At 45.9% G+C, this 27,894-nt stretch overlaps 1 protein-coding gene across 2 annotated transcripts; it reads left to right on the top strand.

Annotated features, from left to right (window-relative positions):
- The first annotated feature begins 458 nt into the window (after window positions 1-458).
- On the top strand, window positions 459-26,868 carry SMYD1 (SET and MYND domain containing 1). Of its 2 annotated transcripts, XM_034064838.1 has the most exons (10): window positions 459-595; window positions 11,030-11,206; window positions 11,847-12,060; window positions 13,783-13,913; window positions 15,717-15,755; window positions 18,519-18,711; window positions 22,416-22,508; window positions 23,412-23,575; window positions 25,076-25,244; window positions 26,710-26,868. In XM_034064838.1, the coding sequence occupies exons 1-10, from the start codon at window positions 459-461 to the stop codon at window positions 26,866-26,868; spliced, it is 1,476 nt and encodes a 491-aa protein (XP_033920729.1). The 2 variants fall into 2 exon arrangements, with proteins under 2 accessions (XP_033920729.1, XP_033920730.1); XM_034064839.1 differs by lacking the exon at window positions 15,717-15,755.
- Window positions 26,869-27,894: the final 1,026 nt, after the last annotated feature.

Below are 27,894 nucleotides of genomic sequence, written 5' to 3'. Positions count from 1 at the left end.
GGGGTCGGAAATATGCATACCAGCCCTCTCTGTCCCACTGTCTCAGCTGTTGCTTCCTGAGAGACAGAAGCATGTGGCTGCTAAAAATACCCTGCAAAGAGAATACATTCTCTCTCCAATGGGAGAGTATAAATTAATCCGAGCCATAATATATACAACTGCTTGTGGCTGGGAAAAACAATTCCAAACGTCATTTTCCAGAGGGGGGTTTCCTAACGAAGCACAAGTCCCAGCCCTGTGCATTCCCTACGTAGTTTGGTGATATTGCGTGGAGGATCTTCGCCTCCTGCCCCTCCTGCTCCCACCCCCTTGTCCTCCTATGGGAAATGGTGTGGCCAGGAGTGGGGGGAGCCCAGCTCCTTTATAAGCATGGTCTAGCAGGACGCTGAAGTTGACAGGAGTAACAGGAGATTTGGCTTGCTCCGAGATACCCACTTCCAAGCCTTGGGGTCCCTGGGATGACCAAAGGGGAAATGGAGTCAGTTGAAGTGTTCACGTCTGAAGGCAAAGGCAGGGGTTTGAAAGCCCAGAAGGAATTCCTGCCCGGGGATGTCATCTTTGCGGAGCCAGCCTATGCAGCCGTGGTGTTTGATAGGTAAGAGAAAAAGCATTTTAAAACAAAGACCAAAAGGAATCTTGATGCAGAATTTCATCTGGCCGGGCAATGTAAAAGTTTGGGAAGGTCTGGACAACGTCAGAGGAGGGTGTGATGGGAATCAGAAGCACTTCTGTAAACACACATTCAGAGCTCACAGTGAATGTGCTTCCTAAAGCTCAGATCAGCTTTTTCACTTTCAATACAGTGCAGTCAGTTTCCAGGATGTGATCTTCAATGTGCTCAATGCCCTCAGCTTTTACACAATGTGTTGGAAGTGGTGTGTATTTAAAGGCACACCAAACCAGACCCATGTTCCACGCTGGTGAACTGCCAGGAGTTAGTGAAATTCAGGTACAGCAACCCCAAACTGGCTTTGCTGAAACCCCAATGCATAATGAGTGACAAAATCAAGTTACACTGTGCTCTGCCCACTTGTAGCACTTCCCCGCTGTACACACAGCTTCATTGCCCATTGCCTTCAAACTAGAAGCTAATGGGGATCTGAGAGTGATACCGTGTGTGTTAAAGCGATGTTATATTTATAGCTAGCTGAGTTAACTGCAGGCAAGTTTCTGCTTTCACTCTTGCACGAGACTGGGTTTAAGTTTTGTGTTCGCACTGGTGTAGCCAGAAACTGAATTCTGGTGCAAACGCCTTGTTTCTTACTGCTTGTTTCAAGGATGAACAACATCTGGTCAAACTGTGCTGCTGGTGTGGCTGGTAGTTGCCTGCTTCTGCCTTTCAAAGCAGTGGAAGGTTCACTTAAATACCTTGAAAACTAAAAGATGCAGAGAACTGATTTCTTTCTTAATCTCTCTTGGAATAAATCTAGAATAAAGCCTCAGACATGAATGGAATTTGTTCAGCCTAATAATGCACTAACTGAGAACAATTTGCCCCAAACCCCAGGAGCTGGATGTTTCATTCTGGCCTTTGGATACTTATGAGCATTCTTCAAAGGTGTCATGGTGTGTCCTGAGCCCAAATTTTTGCCCCAGACTGTCAGTTACTAGTGAATATTCTGCACACTAAATAGGCAGGGAGTGATTCCGCCTGGCTGAGCTTTCCCTGATGGAATCAGCTCCTCTAACAACATCTAGAGCGCAAGTAATGCTCATGCTGCTGTTTTAATCCTGGTCATCTTGTAGCAGAAGCTGATTCTGTGCTACTGGGTGAGCTGGCAATAGCAGAGAATTGAGGATTAAATGGGCAGAGCAGGAAATAAGTTTCTTTGTGTCTTTCATTAACTTTTTCACTGTCAGTGGGTGAACGTGTTTGTGATTCTTTACAATAGCAGCAATGACACTTTTTAGTTTTGATTTTAATTCATCATTGCAAAAGCTCACATTAAAAATGTAATTTGAATTTAAAATATTAAGTTCTTGAGTTCTTAACCCTGAGTTTAATTACGGGAGTTAGTGACAAAACCATCTCTCCTTGATGTGTCCTTTTAGGTCTTGTGTCACTAGCTAGAATCTTACTGTGATCCTGTTCACTTTGGAAGTGCATAAGGGCAATTATTTCTCCCACATGCCTTATTAAAAGTACTCTTTAACTTCTAAACCATTGAAAACATTCTGACTTTATTGCTGGTTGTGAGCTTCACACATAGAGTAGAGCTGCCCTTAGCAAAGAGCTACAATTTCAGAGCTCTTACACTGCAGGCTGTGTTTTAGGCTTAGGTTTCCAACAGAAAGCCTGGGATGGGGAGAGGTGGGCTTCCCTCCCTCCCCTGGCTGGGCTCATTTAATTCCCAGAGGGCAGGTCCAGACACTGAGCAGTGAGGAGGCAAAGTAAGCACATCCCTTCTCTGTGACTTGAGGGAATGGAGATGGCTTCATTCATTCTCATCTCACTGCTTCTTCTTTGTGCTGCTGTGCAACAATAATGGACTCTTACCCTCCCATGACACATTTCTTACCAAAGCACTTCATATATATCTGTGGGCAAATGAATTCCCAAAATGCTTTTTGGTTAGTGCTTACCAGGGCATTTCATGGAAACACACATTTTTCTTGTGAGAACTGCCCTCATGCTTTTCCTACACACACAAGGCTTTGAGTTTGAACGTACCTTCTACTGTTGTCCTAGGGTATTCAGCTGCATAAAAGCCCATTGACTTGATTGCTGTCAGAGTAGCCTGGATCCTTGCAGGACCTGCAAGAACGCATCTCTGCTAGGCCGTGGTGCCTGGTTTTGCCCTGAAAGAAATGCTGTTGCCTCTGCACGTATGAACAGTCCATTGAAGAGGCATGTGTTTCTCCTTGTCCACTAACATACATATATAGGTCCTAAAATTAGTGTCGAGTTTACATTATTAAAAAGGGTCTTACCCTGCACTGGGAAACTCAAAACCCAGCTTGTTTTATCCTAATTGGACTCAGCATCTTTATTATGGAAAGGGGGTTCCTATATGAGTGATTGGTGGGTTTACTTATTTGGTCCAGGTCCCACCAAATATGTGACGAGATTTTCCACAGAGCTCAGCTTTCTTTTCTACATAAAGGCTACCACAGAATCATTAGAGTGCAGAACTGGTCTGTACTTTGCAGCCCTTTGAGGAGCTCAGTCCTTTGGGAAGTGTGATTCCAGTGTGGATGCTGAGCCCCTGAAGTCCTGCCCCTGATTTTGCTGTTGAAATCAAGCTATCTGTGTGATGTATATGGATGTCAGTCACACTGCGGTGTCCACACTGCTTCCTGCATGACTGCATGGGATGTGGCAACACAGCAGGTGAAGTGAAGGTCTCTAGTTCAGGTTAGTAGGAGCAGCTCTTCTCTTACTAACTACTTCTTGCTTAGGCCCTACCGCAGGCTGGAAAGCAGCTTGTGTTTGTGCCAAGGCACAAGTTTGTCAAGAGATGGGAATGTTACTGTTCAGAAATGGGGAGCTCCATAAACTGATCATTGTTTAAGCTGGTAACTTCATCATTATGAAATATATATATATAATACTTATTGAATAATTTCACCATTATGAAATATTTGCATTATCTGCTATAGGTGTTTAAGTTCAGGTGTGTGAGTGAGAACCCCCTTCACATGGCTGTTGTGTAGCAGAAACCTACCTTTCATGCTCTGAGAAACTATCAGAAGAACAATCCCTTTTGCCCTGACTGTACAGGGATCTAGGGAACCTGAACAATGAATCTTGGTGCCAGTGTAACTCACAGCAGAAAGTGTGGATACACTACACTTTGGGCTTATACGGTGCAAAGACCCTTATCTATATAATGATGTGAGGAGCTGCTGCAGTAATTTGGACCTGAAGCTGTAACCCAAGTGCACTGTAGGAAAGTCTGCCTTTCAGTAGGATGCTGAGTTTGAGGAGCTGTTGAGATGGTGTTTTATTTTTTGCTAGGAAAAGGAGAAATGTTTTGTTTGGCAAAAGTATATAAAATGCCATCATGCTCTGAGCAATCCATCAGTTTAACTGCACCAACCTGCAGGGTGATGTCCACTAATATTCTTTGAGACTCAGCTTGCAGATGAAGCCACCCAAAACTAAAGTCTGCTGTGTTCGTGTAGCGCTAAAGGCAGGATTCAGTTGCTGTAGGTGTTTAATGTCATTTGAGATGCCCCAGGGTGTCTGAGGTGTCTTAGGGCTGACAGGTACAAACCAGGATTTATGAGAATCAGACCTCCTCTCAGGCCAGATATCCCTGTGCAGAGCCCAAAATAACATTAAGCTCCTATACCCTGGCAAGTGAATCCAGCCCTGAGAGCCTGTTAGAATCAATGGAGCTCTATAATGTGCAGTGACAGACACCTGCCTTTGAGCTGAGTGACTTTCCAGACCCCACTGAGTGTTATGATGGAACCTCTGCTTAGACACTGAGGGTACAGATGAGCATGTTAAGGTGTCTAAATCTGCAAGCAAGGGCTTGTACTTTCAGCACAGTGATGGTCATCTGAGCAGCGGTCTCTTACCCAGTGCCAGAGACCTTTAGTCCAGAAGTACGTAAAACTCAAAACGATGCTAAAGAAAGTTCCTACAGGCATCTGCCAGCTCATAGTTTCTTAGGTTTTAAGGCCAGGGTATGACTCACAAACTAACCCTGCTCATTGCAGGGGGGTTGGACTAGATGACCTTTAAAGGTCCCTTCCAACCCAAACTATTCTATGATTCTACAACCTTTTGCTTTGACACTGTGGTTACCTGATCCTGACTCCTACATCAGTCCTGTTCTGCCTGAACCAAAGAAGGCTGCTTAGAGAGACTGTGAATACTAATCAAAATAGGGTGTAGAATTCAGTGTGTGATATTTTGCTGTTTGGATGAAGTGCAGACACACACTCTGATCTGGGTTTGCATCAGCCTTGCTGTTATCAAGCTGAAATAGCAATGAAAAAACACCAGTGTCAGGCCTGCTTTCCCTTAAAATAGATGCAGAAGGTTGTAAATATATCTTCTGCAGGGATTCGTTGCCTTTGGTGGGGTCATTTTACAATTTGCAAAGCCCTTGTGCATTCCCCATTGACGTTATCTCTCACTGAAGCATTCTCTAGTGCCCTGCTTACATGTGGGGGTTTAATCCTTCCTTCCCTCCTCGCTTTCTCTTTGAAGGTTTCCTTTCTTCACCATTGGGACGATGGCATCTCTATTGCCTGGGTTCAGTGTACAGTATGTGACCTTCTCCTCTGGCATGTCAGTTGGCTCTCAAGCTGTAAGAGTTTACATTTCCTACGAGCATGGGGATGCCTGATATATCTCTGACAGCCTTCATCAAGAGCAGGTTTGCTCTTTAACCAGTGGGGTTTGAGAGTCAGTGGTTAAGGCAAACAGTGTCATGTGGTTGAAAGCCAAGATCACCTGAAGATCTGCTTGATGAGTGATCTGCACATTGCTAACAACATGAGATCCTGCAATAGTTGTACTCATTTTTGGTGCACGGAGCAGGCCCAAAACATCTTCCAAGGGAAATGTGGAGATCTCCATGGAGCTGGGATAACCTAGGGGTAAAGAAATGCAGAATTTTCTGATACAGGATGACTCTGAGAAGCTTATGGAAACATTCTGGGAGTTGATACCAGTGAAAACTGAGAGCTGATGTGTTCACAGAATGGTTTGGGTTGGAAAGGACCTTAAGATCATCCTTTTCCAACCCCCTGCCATGGGCAGGGATGCCTCACACTAGACCATGTCACCCAGGTCTCCTATTCACATGGTTTATACTTTTCTGGTGTTTGATCTTTTAAATTCTAATCTCATTTGTTCATAAAAGCTTAAATAAAACCTGGGAGGAAACCTGGCTTTCTTAAAGAAAAGCACCCCTACACCTCTAAAAGGAGTCTGAGAAATCTTGTAGTGGAAGACTAAAAATAAGAGAGTCTAAAATAAATCCTCCACTCCAATCAGACAAACCAGGATGTGTCATCCCCGACATTTAAAGGTGAAAGTACTAAGCTCCAGCCCCCTTTTTAAAGGAGCATAATCATTCTTGTGCTGATAATTCAACAGTATAGGTATCCTCAGCTATTGAATACCTCCCTTTTCCTTTCAGTGCTGAAATAGATGGTGGATTTCCTTGGGCTATTGTGTTTAGTGAAGGGTTACAGCCTCTGCTTCAAAAGCCAAGTGGACTTTGCCTACAACTTATGCTATTCTTATACTGTCCTTTGTAGGACATTGAGGAGGGAGATGCCATCCAATAGTAAATATGAAGTGTAAGTGTAAGGTGTAAGTTATGTCACCTCTATGTATCATCTATGATGTACAGGATAGAATAAACTCATACTAAATAGTTTCTGAGCTTCTCACCATGTCCATTAGCTATTCAGTGAAATCCTCCTCTATTTCTTTCCCCTCTAAACCATCTCATCTGGCTTTTCCAGATCAGTGAATGAGATGTGCTGGATGTCAAATGATTGGCAGATCTTTGGGTTGTGCATGTCTCAGAGATGAGGGCAATATATTTCCTGTGACAGTGCTCAGCCCTCTGTCCTGGCAGGTCCAACAGATCTTAATCCATCTGAATCCAGTCCAAGCAGCCACAAGAGCTATTTGTTTCTTCTGCTTTCCCTGAGAGCCATGGTTTAGTTGAAGGCACTTTGTCATGTCTTGTATTTGTTGGCTGGCACATTGAATTGCTGCTTTTGTGAGTGTAGCACATCCAGGATTAGCAGCAGTTGTGTGTCTCATCTATGTAATGGCTGAGCTCATGAGCCCCTGGCAGTTCAACTTGGTTGGTGCTTGGGTGAGAGGTTAAGGAAACCTGAGGCTCCCCAGAAAGTCAGTCAGTAGTGCCTGCCCTCCAAGTCAGCCCTAAATCCCTGATCAAAGCAGGGCTTTGATGGGCTGGAGACATCCCTGTCCTAATGAAGATGCTGCTTTTGGGCAGGGTGGAAAAAAGTAGTTCTCACTATGTGTGGGAGACAGCAGAGATCACCCCAGAGGCCATGGTGTACACAGGCACAACAGAAAGCTGTTGTATTGACCGTGTTAAAGCAAGTGAGGCTGAGCACTGAATCTATGAGGTTTCACACCTCCAAAGCTCCTGGGTAGGTGCCACACCACTCCAGGAACCCTGAGTGCTGCCTGGCCATGCAGCACCCTGACCATATGAGCGTGGGCTGCTCTGTTTCTGGTGTAAAGTCCAGACCTGGGGCCAAGAGAGAGCCCCACTTTGACATCCCCTTTTGGGGTGTCCATCTCTGAGCTCCTCTGAGACAAAAGCAGTTTGCTTTAGGGCACTGGGGGGGTTTAGGTGCTTGCAGGGTCAGGCAGTGCTATAGATCTCAAATACCTCTGACTCCTGATGTTTTACTGTGCCAAGAGTTGAGCCCAGGCCTCTGGAATCCCGGTAATACACATTATCAATTCATCCAGTCTTCTTTTAAACCATTCCTCAGCAATAAGGGTCCCATGAAGGTTCAGTGAGAGATGCTCTGTTTCTTATACCTGCCTCAGTATTACTCAGATTACCTATAATTGTGGCTGCAGTTTCAATGCCACATGGGCTGTTCCTTTCCTTTCCTGGAAAGTCTTGTATAAGTTTTCTGTGCATTTCTGCATCTCCGCAGAAATGAGGCCTTTCCAGGCAGTGAGTTCCACCAGGTGGGTTTGCTTTGGAAGCTCTGGACACCCTATGTGATAAACAGCAAAATGCAAAGGAACATCCCAGTACCTTTCTGTTCTCAGAGAGCAAGCTGGGGGGAGACAAGCCCCAGTTTGAGAACCTGAGTTTGCTGCTCTGTGTTCCCCTCCAAGCTGCCATTGCTTTCTACAAGGAAACTTCTTTAGCTGCCTCTTTGCTTTCTGACTGCCTCGAAACATGCAGGCAGCAGGAGGGAACCCCATTCCCTGTGTGGGACGTATCCCTGTGCTTCCCGGTGCAATGTAACCACACAGGTTTTATCAGCTCTCTGTCTCTCCTTTGCCTTACAAGGAGTGTAATTTCTCTTGCACCTCTCTGCCCCCCCTGACTTGACAGCTGACAGAGCACAGCCTCACATTTCTCACCAGCTCCCACCTCTTCCATTTGACATAATGGAGCTGGATGCAGCCCCCTTCCCAGAGGCGTGCTTCCCCCTGCCCCATCCCGTGTGCTTGGCTTGTGCTGGGCTCCCTTCAGCATTGCTCACTGTCATTTTCCAAACCTCATGTTTGCACATGGTTTTGTCTGCTGCAGGTCATCCTACTTGAAATCAATGGTCCTCTTCATCCTGCAGGAGCCAAGGCGCAGGGTGGATTGTGTCAGGAGCTCACACACTGCTGCCAGGGGAGTGACAGTGCATTTTCATTGTACTGTGATAGATAGATATAAATATGCATGTGTATGTTTATATGTATGTATTTATATAGTGGAGAGGCAGTCTTGGGGCTGTGGGGCTGATTGCCACCTGTGGCACATCCTCCTCGTGATCCTTGTGCCTCAGTTTCCCCACTATGGGCTGTGGGCAATGATAATGTCCACATTATAGGGCAATTCCTTTGGTAATGAAGCCTCTATGATCAGTGAGATCTTTGCAATGAGGAGAACCTTTCTCCTGGGACCAGTAGCGTTTAAATTATGGAAATTCAAGTTTTCCTGTACTCTTGGGCCTGGCTGGAAGCAGAGATAAAGTGGGCAGTTGCCTGGAGAAGCAGATAGCTTAGGACACCGAATTAAACAGTGCAAATCCTCCTCCAGCAGCAAGGGGAAAGTCTCAAAGTTGCTTGGGCAGGAGCCCAGAGTGTCTTCCCCTCCTTCCCAGTGAATTAAGTCCTTGAAGCAAACAGCAGGACACCTGAAAGGGGCACATGGGGCAGGTTTCCCTTTGATCTGGGACCCTCTGGACTCTCAGAAGGAGAGCATGAGGTTAGATTTCTTCATCAGCATCCTCTGCTGCATTCCTGCCCTGGCCTTGGTTATAGTCTTATAGTCACATGCATACAACTCTGAGATGCTGCTTGGAAAGCTGGTTTGGAATCCTGCAAAGAAGAAGCCTTCTCCTTTTGAAAAGTGTTTCCAAGTTATCCCATGACCTAAGTCACAGCTGAACCACAGAGCCAGAGGCAGGAATAACCGATGAGCAGCACTTACTGCTGGTACCAGAGAAACACACGTCAGGCTTCTGGATTCGGAGCAGAAATCTGCATCACCAGCCCATCTGCAGGAAGGCTTAAAGAGCACATGGCTAAAGATGATGCCAGCTCTAGGGAGGACTTCATGCCCTCAGAGCAGATCAGGCACTGTGCTTGTCACCTTTAGTGTTGAACATCCGCATTGGTGGCATCTTCTGCATCACTATGTCATTGATGTTCTCTGCTCAGCAATGTATCAGCCTTGTGAATGAAAGATCCCCTGGATTTAGTTATACAATCTTTTGGTGGTCATAAATGCAAGTGCTGCTCCCTAAACTGGACATTACAGCCAGCCCACTCCATGTCCTATCCCAGCCAGTGCTCCTGCCAGCTCTTTAGAGTTCATCTTTCCTCTGTCTTCATCTTCTGGTGTTTCTTGTCCATCCCTGAGCAGCTGAGAACCCACTTGTCCCTCGGCACTCATCCCTCGGGATCTGCTGAGCGGGTGGAATCCTGCTCTGGTCCCTCAGAACTTCACCGAACCACACTGAGGATGTCTGGAGTCACTGGGACCAGGAGAGCCCCAAACCCTCCCTGCCTGGGGCTCTGTGTTGATGTCTCCTGATGGTGGACAGCAGGAGATGTGCCTGCTGTCCACCAGTTGAAGGAAGGAGGAGAAGGCACAGAACACTATGATGAGAAGATCTACCTTGAAGGAGGGTGTTCTTTGGGCTTCCTTATGTAACTTCCAACACAAAGCCACAAGTGAATGTCTCCAGAACAGCTATACCTCTGGCCCGAAGCTGCTTTTTAATCCATGGAAACATCTTGGTTTCAAACAGCACAAAATCAGGGTTTCCCTATGCAGTCACTTTGATGTATCAGTCTTCTTCACTGTGATAGACCTCTGGTCTGCTCACTAGCTGGTCACTTCTGATGTATATTTTTATCCCTACAGCATGTCTGTGCCTAAGGAAAGCTCAGGAGAGCAGTTAGGATGGCTCAGAGCCATGCTCCTGCTTGGTTCTCCTCACCCAGTGTTTTCCCAACTCTCTTGGGCATGGCAGTGTCCATAGCTCTGTTTTGTGACCTGGTCCCTGTGGGGCCCAGGAAAACCTTAATGCTTGTGGGGTGTTCACTTGAGCCAAATCCAGAGGCTTTGCAGGCAGGTGAAGCTCTCAGGCTGGCTCTTTGCCTTCACATTCCTCCTTGTGCTCTCCTAAGCCACAGACTCATGAGGCATCTGCTTTCTGGTGCTTCAGCATGGAACAAATGAGAACAGACTAAGAATCCTATTAACAGTGCTGAGGAGGAGCAGATGTGCTGCAGACAAGAGGGCTGAGAGCTGGGGAATGCTTTATTGCTGTCCTCCTTTAAACAATGTACTTGTCTCTTTGACATAGCCAGACAGAAGAGCAGCAGCACTGGGCAGGTGTGTAAGGATTAACCTCAGAGCAGCTTTCCAGTATCTGAAGGGGGCCTTTTAGATGCTGGGGAGGGACTCTTCATTAGGGACTGTAGCAATAGGACATGGGGTAATGGGTTCAAACTGAAACAGGGGAAGTTCAGGTTAGATATAAGAAAGAAGTTCCTTACTATGAGGGTGCTGAGGCACTGGAATGGGTTGCCCAGGGAAATTGTGAATGCTCCATCCCTGGCAGTGTTCAAGGCCAGGTTGGACAGAGCCTTGGGTGACATGGTTTAGTGTGAGGTGTCCCAGCCCATGGCAGGGGGTTGGAACTGGATGATCTTAAGGTGGTTTCCAACCCAAACCATTCCATGATTCCCTGCATCTGTAACCTGGTGGGATGTTCTTCATCCTTAGTGGCTGTGGGCAGCGCAGGGATGCAAAGCTGGCAGGACCCCTGCTCCGTGGAGCTGGCCCTTCACTGAGCTACGAGCTAATGTGTCCTTCTGTCCTTCCAGCCTGACACATGTCGTCTGTCACACCTGCTTCAAGAGACAGGAGAGGCTCCATCGCTGCGGCCAGTGCAAGTTTGCCCACTACTGCGACCGGACCTGCCAGAGAGCAGCTTGGCTCAACCACAAAAATGAGTGCTCTGCCATCAAGAAGCATGGCAAGGCACCCACTGAGAACATCAGGTGAGAGCTGGACCCCAGGGACTGAACCTGGGCACAGTGGGACAGGACAGGGTGGCAAGGAAGAGCTGGGTGGCCAGCGTTAGAGGATGAGTGGGAGATGGTTTGGGAAAGGACAGGAGCATCCCTGAGCTGAGGGGATGCAGACCTGGAGGAGCATCTGGGGTGTGAGAGGGTTGTGCTTTGGCTTTCTTGGTTTTGGTGATGGACCCCAAAAAATACTGCAGTTGAATGTGGGGAGGCAAACCTGCCTGGGGTGATTTAGGAAGTGTGGAAAAGTGGGGAGTATGTGAGAAAGTGGAAGAGGAGATGGGATCTTCCCCACTTGTTTGTCTATAGGATACACTGATTTAGCTCTGTCATAAGAAAACAAGAGGAATCCCCAAGGAAATGAGAGCCATTGTGGAGGGCTGGGAACCTACATTCTGCAGTTGCGAACATAGATGCTGGGGCAAACCCCTGTGTCTCCCTTTCCTTCAAAAGCCTGTGGATGGTTCCCAGCCATCAGCCATCCAATGCTGAGCCTGTCTTGGTCTGCCTGCGTACAATTTCCTACCCATGAAGTAGATTTCAGTGGTCCTTTGATCCATCTCGTTGCAGTGGATGGTGGTGGTGCTAACACATGGCTCTCTCTTCTGGCCAGGCTGGCTGCCCGCATCATGTGGAAGATAGAGAGGGAAGGCAGCGGGCTGTCAGAGGGCTGCCTGGTCTCCATCGATGACCTGCAGAACCATGTGGACAACTTTGGCGAGGAGGAGAAGAAGGAGCTCCATGCGGATGTGCAGAGCTTCCTCGAGTTTTGGCCACCCCAGAGCCAGCAGTTCGGCATGCAGTACATCTCCCATGTATTTGGAGTGGTATGTTGGAGGGGAGGGAGGAGGAGAGCAAATGGGGGGCTGCTTTTAATGCAGAGAAAGTCTGAGTTGAGGATATATGAGCTCATCCCTCTGTTGCCCTCATAGCTATTGGGGTAACTGAGACCAGCATTTGCTGCATGTGGTTTGGATACTGGCCGTTCCCCATCTGTATCACTTCTACACTGACACTGGGAAACTGAGGCACAGCAGGGCAAGGTCTGAAACACTTGATCTATGTAGATAGGCAGGCATGTGGCTTGCTTAACTGTAGGTGCTGCACTGTCATCACAGGTCACACTGGGCATCCCTGTGCACCTGTCAGTTACATATTTATATATATATGTTCACCTGCACCAAATACATATAGATGCATATTTAAATATATTTTAGCACATATACTTGCAATATATTTTAATATAGCAGATCTGATTTAGTATAAACATTGATGTCAATTGTATATTGTGTGCATTTGTTTTTCCATGCATATTGTAAATACATGTTTTCTAATAAAAATAGGTAAAATGTGCTAAATATATTTAATAATACCCATTACTAACTTCTTAACTGCAAACTTCTGTTCTCAGTGTAGCCAAGAGGGAAATGACCAGAAGCCAGTTCAGGCTGAGCTGCTCTGCCCCAGCCCTGGTATAAGTCAGTGTACCCTGGGCTGCACTAACCCCTCAGCTAGCACATTGCCAAAAGGAGCAGGGTGAGCAGAGACAAGACACATGCTTTGCTGGCACTTCTTCTGGTGGCTGGTGTGGTAGAGAAGTTGGCTTCACACAGGGAGGGGATGCAGCATCTTTGGTACCCACCCTGCAAAGAAAAGATCTCCCTGCAGTCCAATGGGCGCAGGGAGATCTATCTGCTAGTGACGGGAACAGCTTGCACGTGCATAACTAAGGAAGTACAGATGAAGTACAGAATCAGTTAAGAGAGGAAATAAAACTATTAACAGAGTAAAATAATTAGCAGCCAAGTTAATTATTTGCCTTAGTTATACCCTATTAAATCCTATCACATTTTGCCTTTGCAACCATTTCATTTGTAGTGTCTATGCCTAAAAACTGTTCCATTCATATGTGGTGATAATGCACCCTATAGAAAAGTGTAATCATTCATTTGTGGTATAAATGTCAAGCAAAAGTAGTCATTCTGAAAATGATTTTGGACTCAAACAGTAGTAGTTCTTATAAGCTCTGTGGGCCACTCAGCAAACATGACCAGGTTGAATGCAGCTCTTAAGGTTAATTTCTAACTGATACCTGTTTCAATAAGCGTGAACTTTGCTTTCTGCCAGGCCTCTGCTTGAATGGCCTCTAATTCATTTTCCTGTGACCTTTCTCTGCATTATTTGTAGGAAGTGAATCTACGGCAACCAACGCATGGTGAGCACAAAGTTATATTAGCCATCCCAAATGAATATTAACAACAAATACTCTGTAACATTTACTCAGCTCTGCTCTGGGTTGGTCCATCTGAATGAGTCTATAGAAGAAGAATAGAATTGCTTTTATTCTGATGTTTTATCCCAACTAAAGATGTTGTTCCAACACCTACCTTCTGCAATGATCTCATAGGCACTCCCTCCTCAAAGTTTGGAGATGCAATGCTGGAGATATACCTCTTCCAAAGCATCAGTGTGAACTGAAAAATCCTTAATGTAGCCGAGTGCAGTTTTTCCTCCTTTAATGCTTCTTCCTTCCTATGTTTTGGGACTAGATCAGCTGCAATGGCTTCACCCTCAGTGACCAAAGAGGACTGCAGGCTGTTGGTGTGGGAATCTTCCCCAACCTCTGCCAGGTCAACCATGACTGCTGGCCCAACTGCACTGTCATCTTCAACAACGGCAAGTGAGTGGATTTCTTTCCTCAGGCACAGTGGGGATGCATCCTAACAAGCAACTCAGCAGACTTGGCTAACTGCGCAGTGTCAGATCCCATTCTTGTTCTTGTTCCCTTCTCTAGCTCAGAAAAAGATGTACCAGGATTCTCTTTTTAAAGAGGAGCTCTTTTCTCTCTCATTATTGTCCAATGCACTAAACAAATACACAAGATTTGACCCCAAATCCAGTGAACTGGATTTTTCCCTGATTTCTGTGGGGTTTGAAACCAGACTTAAGATAGACAGAGAGAGTACTAAGAAGCTGCCTAGATCTCCCTTATATTAAGGCTTTATTTAAGGAACAGTTATGGTTAATAAATTATTAAAGATTGTATCAGGTCCACAGTCCAAGAGTTTTTCATAACCAAAGCTTGCTATCAGCTGTGTATCACTATGTGCTGATGTGTTTATAGCCATTCCTAGCACAACCCTCATCTTTGTGAGTGTTCCATCTCTATTAATCACTGATTAACTCTTTAGCAATGGGATCTTAATGACAATTGTGACTGTTATCCTCAAACCTAGTCACTTGAGAGTGCAGGATGCCCAAACCTGCAGGGCATTTTCCATTTTCCATTCCCACCCAAGTAAGAAAACTTCTGTGGGATATATGAGATGGAAAGAGATTAAGTGTGAAATGCAGGAATGTTTCAACAGAGCCGGGAGTGGAGGCTGTTGCTCTCAGAGCTTGGGGCAGCCCATAGGATGGATGCTCCGGCCCTTGCAGCCTGCAGGTACAAACTGCAGCTGATCCATCAAGTTGTATCACATGCAAGACATTAACTGTTAGGGATTTGCTTGCCAAAAGCTGCACAGCCGCAGTATTTCATCCAGATTTTCCACTAAAGTTGTACAAATTCCCATGCTCACCAACCTTTAGTGCTAGAAGTTAACCCCTCAGCCTCCCCTTCTTGAACTAACACATTGCTTGTGCACTCGAGTTATCGCTGCTGGTTTTACCTGATGAGATGACACAAGCGTTTATCAAGCGGCTGATAAACGAGCAAAGCGAAAACAAAGCTGCATTAGGATAACTTATGTTGGGAAACAGGGTCTGATCCAAAGTCAGCTTGGAGTCTGTGCTCTGATAGCCAATTGCTCTGGATCAGATCCTTAGTGGGATGATGAAGAGCCTCTCCAGCCAGCCTGGGAAGTGGAGGAGGAACTAGCAGTGATAAGTCTGAATTTCTGGGTGGTAAGTAGAGGAATGGCATTTTGTTCACCTGGCAGCTTGTCGAAGCTCCCACATGTATCCTGTTACTGACTTTAAACTTGACCATCTGGTTATTGGCAAAGTGAATTATGAAGGTTTCTTGCCTTCCTGGGCAAGCCTGATGATAAGCCCCTGTTGTGTCTGTCAGGGCACAATACCAGACTTGAGGACCCACTAAACTCATCACATAAAGCATAGTCCTTGCTATCCCAGTTTGAGTTCCATTTCAAGCCGTGTTTTAGAGAGCACTACTGATGTCAATGGGGCTATTTCTGTGCAGAGCTACCCCCTTGTGCCTGAAAACCTCAGAAGTGGGTTTTGCACAACCCATGGCCAAAACCCCTCCTAAAATCACAGCGTGGGACAATTCTCCATGGCCCAATGATGGACAATTCAGTGATGGCTGCTGCATAGCAGAATTGAAGATGTCATTCAATGAATCATGAGCCAGGCACAGGGAACCCCTTGTCTCCTGTCGGGATGATGTCCTACACCGTGTACCCATGTTTTCGATGTACTTGTGCCTGTGTAAATTGCAGATGTTTGTTTTGTCTTTCAGTCATGAGGCTGTAAGATCAATGTTCCACACACAGATGAGGTGGGTCAGTCTCGAAAGCATCGTCCTCCCCCCTTGCCCTGTACCCCTCATGTCCTGTGTTTAATGGAAAAGCTGCAAACAACCCGAGGGGCTTCACGTCTCCCCTGTGTAAAGCCCCACTAAACCCAAACCTCACTTAACTCTGCATTTTGTAGTACCTTAAAACCATAGTGGTAATCCTGTGACTGTCTCCCCTATGGTGAATTCCCCCTCTGCCTTCCCACCTTTCTCCCTCGGCTTCCTCCCTGACAGTATTTCCCCTCTCCACTTCTCATTTCTCCTCCCCTGACTACGGCAAGAGCGTGAAAGTCAGAACAAGGTCTTGCTAATCTTGTACAGCCCAAAATAAACCCTTGCGTGTTAGGAGATGAGAAATGGTTGCATTACTGACATACTAAATAGTCCATGTTTCTTCTGCGACAAGCGGTGCCTGTTCAATCCGTTGCCTACAGTAGCAGTACTATGAGATGTAGGTTTCAATTCTTTTATCATAATACCTGATTAATGTTGCACCTTTTAATGATGCCACTGTTACCTGATCCAGACTAAAGAAATCACAAAACTATGTGCAAAGAAAGAAAAGTTCTCTGCTTAGCTCACTGCACGTGGTATATTTTAGTTAGCCCTGTTAAAGGGACACTGTTGCCTTTAAACATTCATTTCAAGTGAATGTGTCCTCCTCAAATAAGACATGAAATACTTTTGAAGTGCTCTTTTTCACCACTGGCACTATCAGTAGGATAAAAAGGGGCAAATGAGTTGCAGTTTAGAGCTGCTATTTTGGGGCAGTTTGAGTTCTGAGCTATCAATCAGGCACACGATGTCTGTGTGTGTCTCTCAAGGTCCTTAATGCTTGGGGCAGGCACTGGGGAAAGCACAGCATGAATGTGGTGGGGTGCCCTTGGCTGACAGTGTCTCTTTAACTATAGCATTTAAAATATGCCAAGTGTTTCCAGGCTTATCCCAAACGCTGTCAATCTCCTCCACACAAGGGGTGGCTGCTTAAAATATACCTACAGTGCTTAGGCTATCAGGGGCATCATAAAAGTCAGAGCCTTAATTCTGCTTCTCTGGTTGCATGACTCACTTGAACGAGGATCCCGGCGAGTGTGAACAGGAATGTGTGTATGTGTCGACCTTTCTGATGGGAATTGCTCTTTTCCATGCACTTTATCCTTGAGTAGCAGGTTGCTTCTTTCTCCAGCTGTCATTTTCCTGTGGTTGTGACATAACTAAGAGCTGTCCTTCATGATGATGGCATGTTTAGTGATAAGTTTTGTATGAAATATGCTGTTGGTATGATCTAACACCCACAGAAGGGTAAGACCAGCCTCAGAGGGTAGTATTCACAGCAGCTTTAGCACAGCTGAAGAGCTCAGAGTTAAGCCCTTGGAGCTAAGAGCTTGTAACAGGAATTACAAGGGAATGAAAAGGGAACTACAAGAGAATTACCAATTCCTAGGCAGAAATATGTTCATACAGAAAAAGCCATGTCCTTCTAAAAGAAACTTATGTTTAATTCACGTGGTGAGACCTTCGAGCCCTGTACCACTTATGCCTTAGGTGAGACCTTCACTGGGTCCCATCTAAAGCACCTCAAGTTTGAGTAGGCGACAGCAGGTCCCCCCAGGTACATCTCATAGCAGGCGTGTCCATCAAACACGCTGCTGAGCTCAGCAGGAGGAAGATCAAGTCATGCTGCCCACAGTGAGGGAGTCCCAGGACTGATGGACCACATGGTAGGGTGGGAGATCAGACCATGGGACTGCCTTCATTTGGTTCACCTGTAAGTATTCATACCTGCAAAGATCTGTGTAACCAACTAATGGGATTGAGCAGAGAGCCCCAAATCACTGGTCTCAAGTGCAGTGAGTTATTTCTAACCATGGGTAGAGTCACTAGCAGATGGGGGAGAAGATGGATACAGAAGTAACACCTCACAGGTGTATTTGATGGAGTTTTTCTCATTATGGCCGAATTGCTGAGAGGTGGCCCAGGGTAACTGGGAGTGGAACAGCAAATATCCACATTTTTGAAGACCTTTGCAGGGAATGACACGAGAGAAACTTGGGTGTAAAGGTCTGTCCTTCCAAAAGCCTGCCATCAATGGCTTGGCATGGATTTTGGCTTAGTAACACAGACTGGCAATTGAGTTGTGGTTTATAGTAACATCAGATCAAATGAGCTATTCAAAAATAGACAATTCCCAGGGAATTGCTTATAAGCTTTTATGTACAGAAGCATGAACAGGGTGAGGGCATCTCTTACACAGCACTTAAAGGGAATTTGTCTTAACTTTTGGGAGTGAAAAGGATCCCAAAGGCAGCACAGCCTGGGATCTGGGAGTCTGGCCAGGAATGTGCAAAGCTGTACTTAGAAAAAAGACCTAGAGTCCAAACTCAGCATTTTACAGGGCTCGTTGGGTATTCCTGATTGTAGGGATTTCTTCTGCTGATCTCCTGAAGAAGTTAAAGTCTATGTTCAGCCCAATAATGGACCATAATCTGTTTATAGCTCAGACCCTTATGTATCCCTGCCAGGGACTTGCAGAGGGGCAGGAGAAACTGGTGTGGCCACGTTTTTCCTCTGATTTCAGTTCACCAAACTGCTGTCCCTCTCTGCATTGCCTCCTTGAAGAGCTAAAGCACACCTAAGGGCAAGAGCCCTGCAAGGCTGGGGCAGGATTTGTCCCTGACAACTCTATGGCTGCACCTTTGCTTCTGTTGCTTCTCCCAGTGCACATCTCATCTCCTTTGCACTCAGGATCGAGCTGCGAGCACTGAGCAAGATTTCTCCAGGGGATGAGCTGTCTGTTTCCTATGTGGATTTCCTCAACGTCAGCGAGGAGCGGCAGAAGCAGCTCAAGAAGCAGTATTACTTCGACTGCTCCTGTGAGCACTGCAAGAAGCAGATCAAGGATGACCTGATGCTGGCGGTGAAGCAGGGAGAAAGCAAGGTATGGGTTGTCTTGCTGTGTTCAAACCCAGAGGTGCTGTGTCTCTGCATGTGTCTGTGGCAGTGGTCCCGCAGCCCAGGGATACACCCAATAGGAACAGAGTCAGATTTTAGTAGAAGCCTGACTAGTGCCAATGTAAAAAGTGAGAATGGAACTGGACCTCCATTGAGCACAACAGCAGTTCAAACCCACCATGCACAGCCAAGCCTGGAAATGAGAAGGGTGCATGGAGACCTCAGAGCAGCCTTCCAGTACCTGAAGGGGAACTACAAGGATGGTGGAGAAGGACTCTTCATTAGGGACTGTGGTGATAGGACAAGGGGTGATGGATTTAAACTTAAACAGGGGAGCTTCAGGTTAGATATAAGAAAGAAGCTCTTTACTGTGAGGGTGGTGAGGCACTGGCACAGGGTGGCCAAAGAAGTAGTAAATGCTCCATCCCTGGCAGTATTCAAGGCCAGGCTGGACAGAGACTTGGGTGACATGGTTTAGTGTGAGGCATCCCTGCCCATGGCAGGGGCTGGAACTGGGTGATCTTAAGGTGCTTTCTAACCCAAACCATTCTGTGATTCTATAATCCCTGTTATCAACATAAGTGCAGTTTTTACATTAAAAAAGCCCACAGAAGTTGCCTTTGGCTCTAACCTGAAAGTCCATCACTGGGCAGAATGCGAAAATATTAGAAATTAGGTGTAGAGCTGAGAAAAATTCTGGTTTAGATTTTGGGGTGATTTTTTAGGATCTAAAGAGGAATCAAGGCTTTGAGCAGCAGCAGGGAAAATGTGTTGCAAGTGATTCATGGTGTCAGTGCTAATCAGCACTGCTGGAGCTGTACGGTTTGTAACACATGTACCATCACAGGAAGGTGGGAACCCTCAGCTTCCAGTCCCTCCTTGCAAAAGCCTGTCACAGATACAAGCACCATCACTTGACATTTGTGCATGGTTGCTGTGGGCAGACTGTGAAGAATTGACATGTTTGACTGTTCATTTTTAAGCAAGTTGTGTTTTCCTTGGAGGTCTCACAAGCCATGGAGTGGGAGGCTGTAAGGCTGTGCCTTGCTGGTGGCAGTGGGATGTGTTGGTTGGCCACCAGCTCCAGTTTGTGAGCATCCTGGTAGCTGTAAGGGTTACTTTTTGGTTCCTCTTGGAACCATCCTTAGCCCAAGGATGTAATTGCTGGTATTGGTTTTGTCCACTATACTCCAAGTGAGGTCTCATGAGAGCAGAGGGGCAGGATGACCTGCTTTGAGCTGCTGGTCATGCTCCTTTTGATGCAGCCCAGGATATGGTTGGCTTTCTGGGCTGCGAGCACACACTGCCAGCTCATGTTCATTTTCTCAATATATATTGCAGAGTGTAAGTCTTTACTTGATAAAGGTTTGAAGAAACAGGATCAAATGGATATCAGGAAGCTCCAATAGGAGAACAGAACATGGGACTAGAGGAGACTCTTTATTTGCTGGTCAGGTTCTCTTTTAGTGCAGAAGACCCTACTTTATAATCCCAATACTAAATGACCAGGCATTCATTTTACAGCTAACCCTGACTACTGAAACACCTCACTTTCAAGCTGTTCTAGAGCTCAGTCTTATGATACAGAAGCATTTTTATCTGACTTTCTGTACAAGTATTTTCTAACACCTCCTCCAATGGATGGCATAAAGAAATCCCAGCTCTCACAGAACACTTGCTATCAAGCCCTGACTGAGCTGTAAGATGCACTATCCCCTTTTCATGAGTGTTAGAGCTGCTCTGCAGCATGCGGTGGGCAAACGTCCTCCACCATCTGAAGTGCTCATCCAGGAAAAGCCAATATTTATGCAAGGTGCATGAATCCAGCTATTAAAAACACACTCCCTGCACAGACAGTGAGTATCCAGGCTGACCTCATCTGCAGAGCATGGCTGTATCACATTGTCTGAATCTGGGCTCATGTGCCTGAGAGCAGCAGCACTCACAACTGCATGGAAACAATGCTATGAATACATGCAGGATTGACAGCTTACATCCTCAACAGCCGCTCTGACCTCTGGGCTTTCACCCCTTCCAAATTGAATCAGAGAATCAACTAGGCTGAAAAAGACCTTTAAGATCAAGTCCAACCTTTAACCAGCACTGCCAAGACCACCACTAACCCATATCACTGAGGGCATCATCTACACAGTGTGTGAACACTTCTGGGGATGGTGATTCCATCACTGCCCTGGGCAGCCTGTTCCAATGCTTTCAGTGAAGAAATTGTTCCTAATCTCTAGTCTAAACCCCCCTGGTGCAGCTTGAGCCTGTTTCCTCTTGTGGTATCACTTGTAACTTGGGGGAACGTTCCCATTGTTTATAATGGCAACAGAATTAGGGATCTAGTAAGTGCAAAAGAGGATCTTTATTAGACAAAGCCACAATAGAAGTGCTGTTTAAAGTATCTGTTCTGGGAGTCTTTACTCACACAGCATAGCGATGTGATTTGCACTGATGTTAACATTGCCTTTGAGTGTGCTCTGTGCTCTAGGACACCCTGTGTGCTGCTCAAACAGCTGCAAAAATCTGGTTAGCTATGACAGCTTCAGTCTAATAATATAGAATAATACATCATAACACAGATGTATGTACTCATAAATAGATGGGGGGGGTATATGGTTCTGAAAAGCTACTGGTTTTCCTTTTGTGCTCAGCTTCCAAGAGGTTATCCCATATAGCTGAGTTCCACAGATTCCTCAATAATCTGATTGATCAGATGTGTTAAAAAGCCAACAGGACAGTCCCATGGTCCTGCCTCCAAATCTCTGCATCCTTTGCTGAAACACTGTATCTCTGCTTTTGATGTGCACCCAAAGGTCCTTCCTTAGCTGCTGGGTCCTTCCTGTGCTCTGGCTCTATTGCATGTCTGCAGATCAGGCTCTTCCTGCAAGCCCCTGGAATCAGACTTCCTAGTTACAAAAAGGAAGGTCATGGTAGCAAGAATAGTCTGAAAATGCAAATCTGAAAGGCTTAGAAAAGAGGAAGATGAATGATGGAGCTGGTGATCGTAATGCTACATTTCAGCATCGAATGAAGGAGAAAGAGGCAGCTAATGAGAAGCTGGTTAGTGTTTTGCCAGGCATGCCTAGATGTGCATTGTGTCTTCAGATACATGATGGGTGTATGGGAAGACATTTCACTCTCAGGGTGCAACTGAAATCTGAAGTCAACCTTTTTATGATGTTTGGACCTAATGGCAGTGTTTATCAGAATGGGTAAAATGTAGTTATCTTTCCTACCCTTATTCCACCCATCTTTCCTTCAAGACCCTAATTTCTCCAAGATAGCAGCACTGTGAGCACCTGATATGCACCAAATGATGGCTTTCACATCCTCTTTGGAATCTTGACAGACATCCAAGGTCCAAGGTGAATTCTGTCCCTTTTCCATGGGAGGGAAGTAGGGGAAAGCATTGAGGAACCCAGCTATGCATGCCAGATATGCATGGACATTATTATAATGAGCAGCATGGTAATATCTTCTTGGAGGACCATATCAGCCTTGTCTTGAAGGGAACTGAGAGGCACACTGGTATACACAACCAGTGATAGGAAGGTGATGTGGGAAGCATTCCACTGAGCTGCATTGCGTTCCCAGACTGTGGACCAAGCATCCCTTCAACCAGGATATTTCAGCATGTGTCAGGCAGTGCATTTTCCTCACTGGCTTTCTTAATGTTGTTCCCAGCCCTCTGCAGAGACAGTGAAGGAAGTGGTCCAGTTCTCCAAGGACACACTGGAGAAGATCAACAAGGCCCGCATAGAGGGACTTTACCATGAGGTGAGTCCTGGTGCTTTTATTCTCTTGCTTTACATGCACTGCCAGGGAAAGCAGGTCTTGCTCCTCTATGTCATTGATTTAAGGACGAAACAACCCCCCACTGCTGTAACCTGAACATCCTCATGTGCTTCCTGCTCTCTTGCCAGCTCAAATTGCAAAAGCTGACGCTGGTTTCTGTCCTATGTAAAGCACAACTGTGCCTGAGACAGCATCCCAGGCTGTTTGATTTATATTGTAGCGATGGTACAAGATGATTCAAATGACTTCCAGCAGCTCCAACTGACACAGGTGTTAAACCAAGTGCCTTGCAGGCAAAAATCAGGAGTTAAAGGGTAATGAGTCAGCTCTGTTAGGTGGCCTCATACAAAGGAGGACAGTGGGTTTGGGAGGGAGACAGGACAGTCGTGACATTTGCCATGTCAAGCTGTGGGCCATGTTTGCCCGTGTTGATGTCCTTTTCACCTCCTGGCTCCTGCATCTTGCTCATCTGTTGGGTGATGAGGATGGATGTGTGGTGTGGGAGACCCACATCCCACCCAGAGCACAGGCCACAAGGACGAAGGGTGTCCTTTGTCCTTTCTCCCTCTTTTGCTTACCAGGAAATATTTAATTGTTCTCTTCAGAGTGTAACAGCTTCAGGTTGAGCAACAGCCTCTGGGTTTGAATTTACTTTGGGAAAAGGCTTTTTCCTCACCAGTTTTATGAATGTAACCCTGAGAGACAAAGCTTTGAGCACGAGTCACTTTGACAGATTGATGTTTCAACAAATCAAAGCATATGCTATCTTCCCCAGCCTTCAGAGAGGCCTCTAGGAGTGGTATGGACCATGCAACCCACAGGGCTTTGGTGTGACAACTTTGAGACTAAAGTTGCCCTTCCTCTCCCTGCTTCCTCTGGGTGCAGGTTGTGAAGATGTGCCGTGAGTGCCTGAAGAAACAGGAGCCTGTGCTGGGGGACACGAACATCTACCTGCTGAGGATCCTCAGCATTGCCTCCGAGGTGCTCTCCTACCTCCAGATGTTTGAGGAAGCAGCTGACTATGCCAAGAGGATGGTGGATGGCTACATGTATGTCTGTGCCCTGGTTTTGGCAGCTCTCTGTCGTTATACAGTGTTAGGCAGCCTGTTACAGGGATGAATTTCTTAGTCTCCTCCCATTAGGGCAGCAGTTCTGATGTTTGCATTGGGACCTGATCATACCACTAGATCAAAGAAGGCCCCTTCTTAAATGCACAAGAGCTCCCAACCACCTTCATTTACTGAACTGTAACTGAGAAATGGTTTTGGTGCATCTTCTGTTTTGTCTTGGAAGCATCTCAGGGCTGCTCTGGTAGCAAGACATGAGCCTGGGTGCGGGACAGAGGTTGCCACTGCCAGGGATGATCTGTTCCCCTGCACCCTGCAGGAAGGAGAAGGTGCAGAGAAAAGAGAAGCTGTTTCACACAGCTGTCACTCAAGATATCCCTTCACTCTTGAACAATACATGGATTTTTGGCTTGGCTCATTAGTATACACAGGTCCTGTGGTACAAGCTCACTGAGAATAAAGAAATTCAGGCTTAGTTCAAGTAGATCCAGAGCAAACCTCACAAAAAAAAATGACGTGCTTTATTATTACTGAGGGTTTACTACAGGACTGATGGGTATTAAATAGGAAAAATATAAATTAAAAAATAATGGAAATCATAGGGAAAAGAGAAAAATCCATTTCACCATCTCATTCACCCTCTTGCTGAAAGCATCTCATACCCATTGCTTGTCATTTTAGTCAGTTGTACCCCAAAAGGCCTGTGATATTTTGTTCTGTTTCAGAGGGGTGATAGAGTCACCTTGCTGGCTTGCAGGCCTGACAAGCCACTTCATGTCCCAGCCCTGGCACTGAGCTAACTGAATGACAGGAAATTGCTTCCCTCCCAGTTCCCTTCCTTGCTTTAAGACCTGCCAGTTCAATATGACAAATAAGCCCTTGAAGGCAGGTTTGGATAAGTCCAAGCAGCTTCTAACTCTGCCTCCGCTTCTAAGATTGTAGAGGGCAGGTTTCATTTTTCCCACCTGAGGTACTGACCATAGGGGAGTGATCTGACAGTCCCCAGAGGCAAAGATGCATCTTGAGGGCATGAAATGAGTATTTCTGTAGGTTTGGAACCACCTATTTCTCTCCCCACTTTGAATGAGAAACTGGTGGTTCTTGCATTGTCAGTTTAAGGACTGCATTGAGTGACATTGAGCCCATTTGGGCTCTAGGTCTAGGTTTTGGTCAGATCTAGGTTTTGTTTCTGCTGAAATAATATGGAATGAAAGAGCTTGGCATTCTCCAGCCCAGGTTCCAACCTCCCTGTTTGCAGGTTGTTCACCCTCTTCCACAACAGCTCATGTCCTCATATAACTTGTGTCCTCCTGTAACTTGTGCCTGCCCCTTTCTAAGCAGGGCAGCACATTTCAGTGGCACCAAATACAACAGGCTCTTCACTTGAGTAAACAGCGAGCTCTTTTTGGCAAACACATGTCCCTGACAAACATTTGGGAACCCTAATCTTTCATTAATTCAAATTACTCAATGTTTTTCCAGGAAAATATACCATCCCAACAACGCGCAGCTGGGGATGGCCGTGATGCGGGCAGGAGTCACTCACTGGCATGCTGGCCTCATTGAGGCTGGGCATGGCTTGATCTGTAAAGCCTATGCCATTCTCCTGATAACCCATGGACCTTCCCACCCAATTACTAAAGACCTAGAGGTAGGTGTCATCTCTGTGCTGTCTCTGTTGTCTACCTAGGCAAAATTACATTCAAGCTATAGGAACAAGACATCCATAAGAGCTGAGAGATGTATCAATAATGGCCGCTTCTTACTAAAGCTGTGGTTTTCTCTAGATTGTGTCACAGTTTGATGAGAAATATGTGTCTGTTTTCACCCCTGAAAAATAGCTTTAATCCTACACCAGGACACACATTAAAAATGACCACTGAGCTTCTGAATCTCCTCTGAAACTGCTGTGCCCAAGGACAGAGCATCCCATACTTCTAACAGCCTGATTTCACTGCTCTCAGATGGATGGCATTGCAATCTGACTATATCAGAGTACATATGGTAGAGGTTCCCAGTTTAACAACTGATTTTCTTTATCAGTGTTCATTCTTTATTTACCACTCCCCAGTCCTTCTAAGCTGCAGTGTATTTTTCCCTCAAATGACTGGTAGGTGTATTTCCTAGCTTAGATCAAGAGCTGCAGATCCCAGGGAATTGTGTCTGCTCAGATATGAGGAACTATTTGTGATTGCAGCTGGGGATCTATCATTTCCTCAGCCTTTAACTCAACTCACCTGATGTGACCTGTTTGCTCTACAGTGTTCTCTTTTATTAACCAAAAAATTACACAACACCAAATGAAATATTTTATTGGTGTCTTAGTCACCATTATAGTAGAGTTATAGCCTTTATTAGAGCAATTTTATATCACAGAAAAATGAGTATCTAGTACCTAAAGCCAGCCTGTCTGTTGACTGTTTCCCTATACATAGCCAAGGGTGAGACCCCAGCACCTCCGTTTGTGTATTTCCCTTCCCACTGGAAGATAGTGGATGTATGGCACTTATCTCTATGCTCCTAAACCAAAGGTTGAATAAATTCAGACAGGTATAAAAAGATTTCCTAAAATCCCTTCTGAGCCTCTGCTCTGATGCAACCCTAGGAATGACTCTCTTTACGGTGAATCCAGAGGGTGCAAATGTGTTTGAAGAGGGGCTGAGCATCCTCCTCCTCCTCCACCACATGAGGTGCCTCCCACTCCGGTGCTGAGTCACACCAAGGGTCAGCCCCATGAAATGGATGGGAAGTACATTCACTCTTTGGCTCAGCACAGCATCACCTTTAAGCCCTGCATCATGTTTGGGACCATAAGGCTTCCCAACAACCTGTGGAATAGCTGGGTGCAGGTACCTTCACATTACACAGGCAACCAGGTTGGAGAATGGAACTGGGTATCTGTGTCCGTTTAGCTTTGATCCCATTGGTGGGACACTTAGAGGAAAGGGCATCAGTCATTACATGGCCTACAACAGAGTCACAGAATGGTTTGGGTTGGAAAGAACCTTAAGATCATCCAGTTCCAACCCCCTGCATGGTCCTCATTCTTAGGCAGTGTGTTATTCAGTTGCTTTGAGATCCCCTGATCACAGATTGTTACCTCCTGTGTCCCTCAGGTCATGCGTGTCCAGACGGAGATGGAGCTGCGCATGTTCCAGCAGAATGAGTTCATGTACTACAAGATGAGGGAAGCTGCCCTCAAAAACCAAAAGATTCAAGTCATGCCTGAACCCAGCAATGAGACCTCACCAGGCCTCTTCCACAAGAAGGAATAAACCCCAAGCTTGACATGATTCATGCCTGTGACACAACATCACCTGTATCACATTGGGAATGTGATATGTGGTATATCCATAAGGATCATTTCCAGTGGCAGCAGTCTGACAGCATGGGCTGCTGGGAGAGAGTCCCGAAACATCTTCTGAAGGCTCAAAGCAGAAGAGATCTTGGCAGAAACATCTTTTTTCTACCATTAGCATTAAAAATCAAAGCAAATACCCCTGTTATAAAATGATTTACATTCTCATTGGAGGCCTGTTTCTCTCTGCACAAGTCCTGATCCTGAAATCCTTGGTTAAATTTAATGGATTCTTTCCTATGTGTTTTTTGGGTTTTTTCCATCACTTCCTTGTGATAACATCTTTTCTTTCCATGATGTCCATGGGTGGTTGCTGGAGGGATGGTATAAGTGGGAAGGTGATTCTGAAATGTGGCTTGTATGCCTGTGGGCAGTGAGTGCAAACTGAGTAAGACCCACAGATGGTGTTTTGTGCAAAGTGGTGTTTTTCTGATGAAAAACTGCTGAAAAATCCATCTATAGCTGATACTGGTGTCACATCAAACTGTGGACACTTTGTAAGTGAGACTGAGTGCAATTCCTACATCAGGATAAATGAATAAGGGTATATGAGTCTCCTTAGTTAAAAACCAGGAAAGGACTGCAGTGGTGGTAGGGGATGCACAGGGGATGACTCTGTGCCAGAAGCCGGTTGCACTGGTGTGGTGCACTGTCTGTGTTCATTGCTCTAACTGAAGAAGCAGTGAGCTGGGGACTCCAATGCCTTCCAGTGCTGCCTTTCAGCTTAGACAGGTGTTTGATCCAGTTTGCATTAGGCAAAATATGGATAGTCCATGGATCAGCTGCCAGTGGGCAGCCAATGGAGCTAAGGAATAGTCTAAGGACAGTGCTTAGATTTCTAGATAAAAAGGTCTTTGCTGCCTGCCTGTCTATCTCAAAATCCATCTGGTTTGCTCCACACATTCAGTAGCAGCCAAGAGATGGAAAGGAATGGGTTTGTTTA

The sequence above is a fragment of the Melopsittacus undulatus genome, chromosome 7 (genome assembly GCF_012275295.1).
Source record: "Melopsittacus undulatus isolate bMelUnd1 chromosome 7, bMelUnd1.mat.Z, whole genome shotgun sequence".
Taxonomy (NCBI): domain Eukaryota; kingdom Metazoa; phylum Chordata; class Aves; order Psittaciformes; family Psittaculidae; genus Melopsittacus; species Melopsittacus undulatus.
Note: the sequence above shows the minus strand (reverse complement) of the source record. Positions and strands in the feature narration are given on the sequence as shown.

Excerpts from the sequence above, each read along its gene's own strand:
- SMYD1 (XM_034064838.1), top strand. The coding sequence starts at position 459 with ATGACCAAAGGGGAAATGGAGTCAGTTGAAGTGTTCACGTCTGAAGGC. Across the intron at positions 11,207-11,846 it reads GCACCCACTGAGAACATCAG|GCTGGCTGCCCGCATCATGT; the intron begins GTGAGAGCTGGA and ends TCTTCTGGCCAG. Across the intron at positions 12,061-13,782 it reads TCTCCCATGTATTTGGAGTG|ATCAGCTGCAATGGCTTCAC; the intron begins GTATGTTGGAGG and ends TTTTGGGACTAG.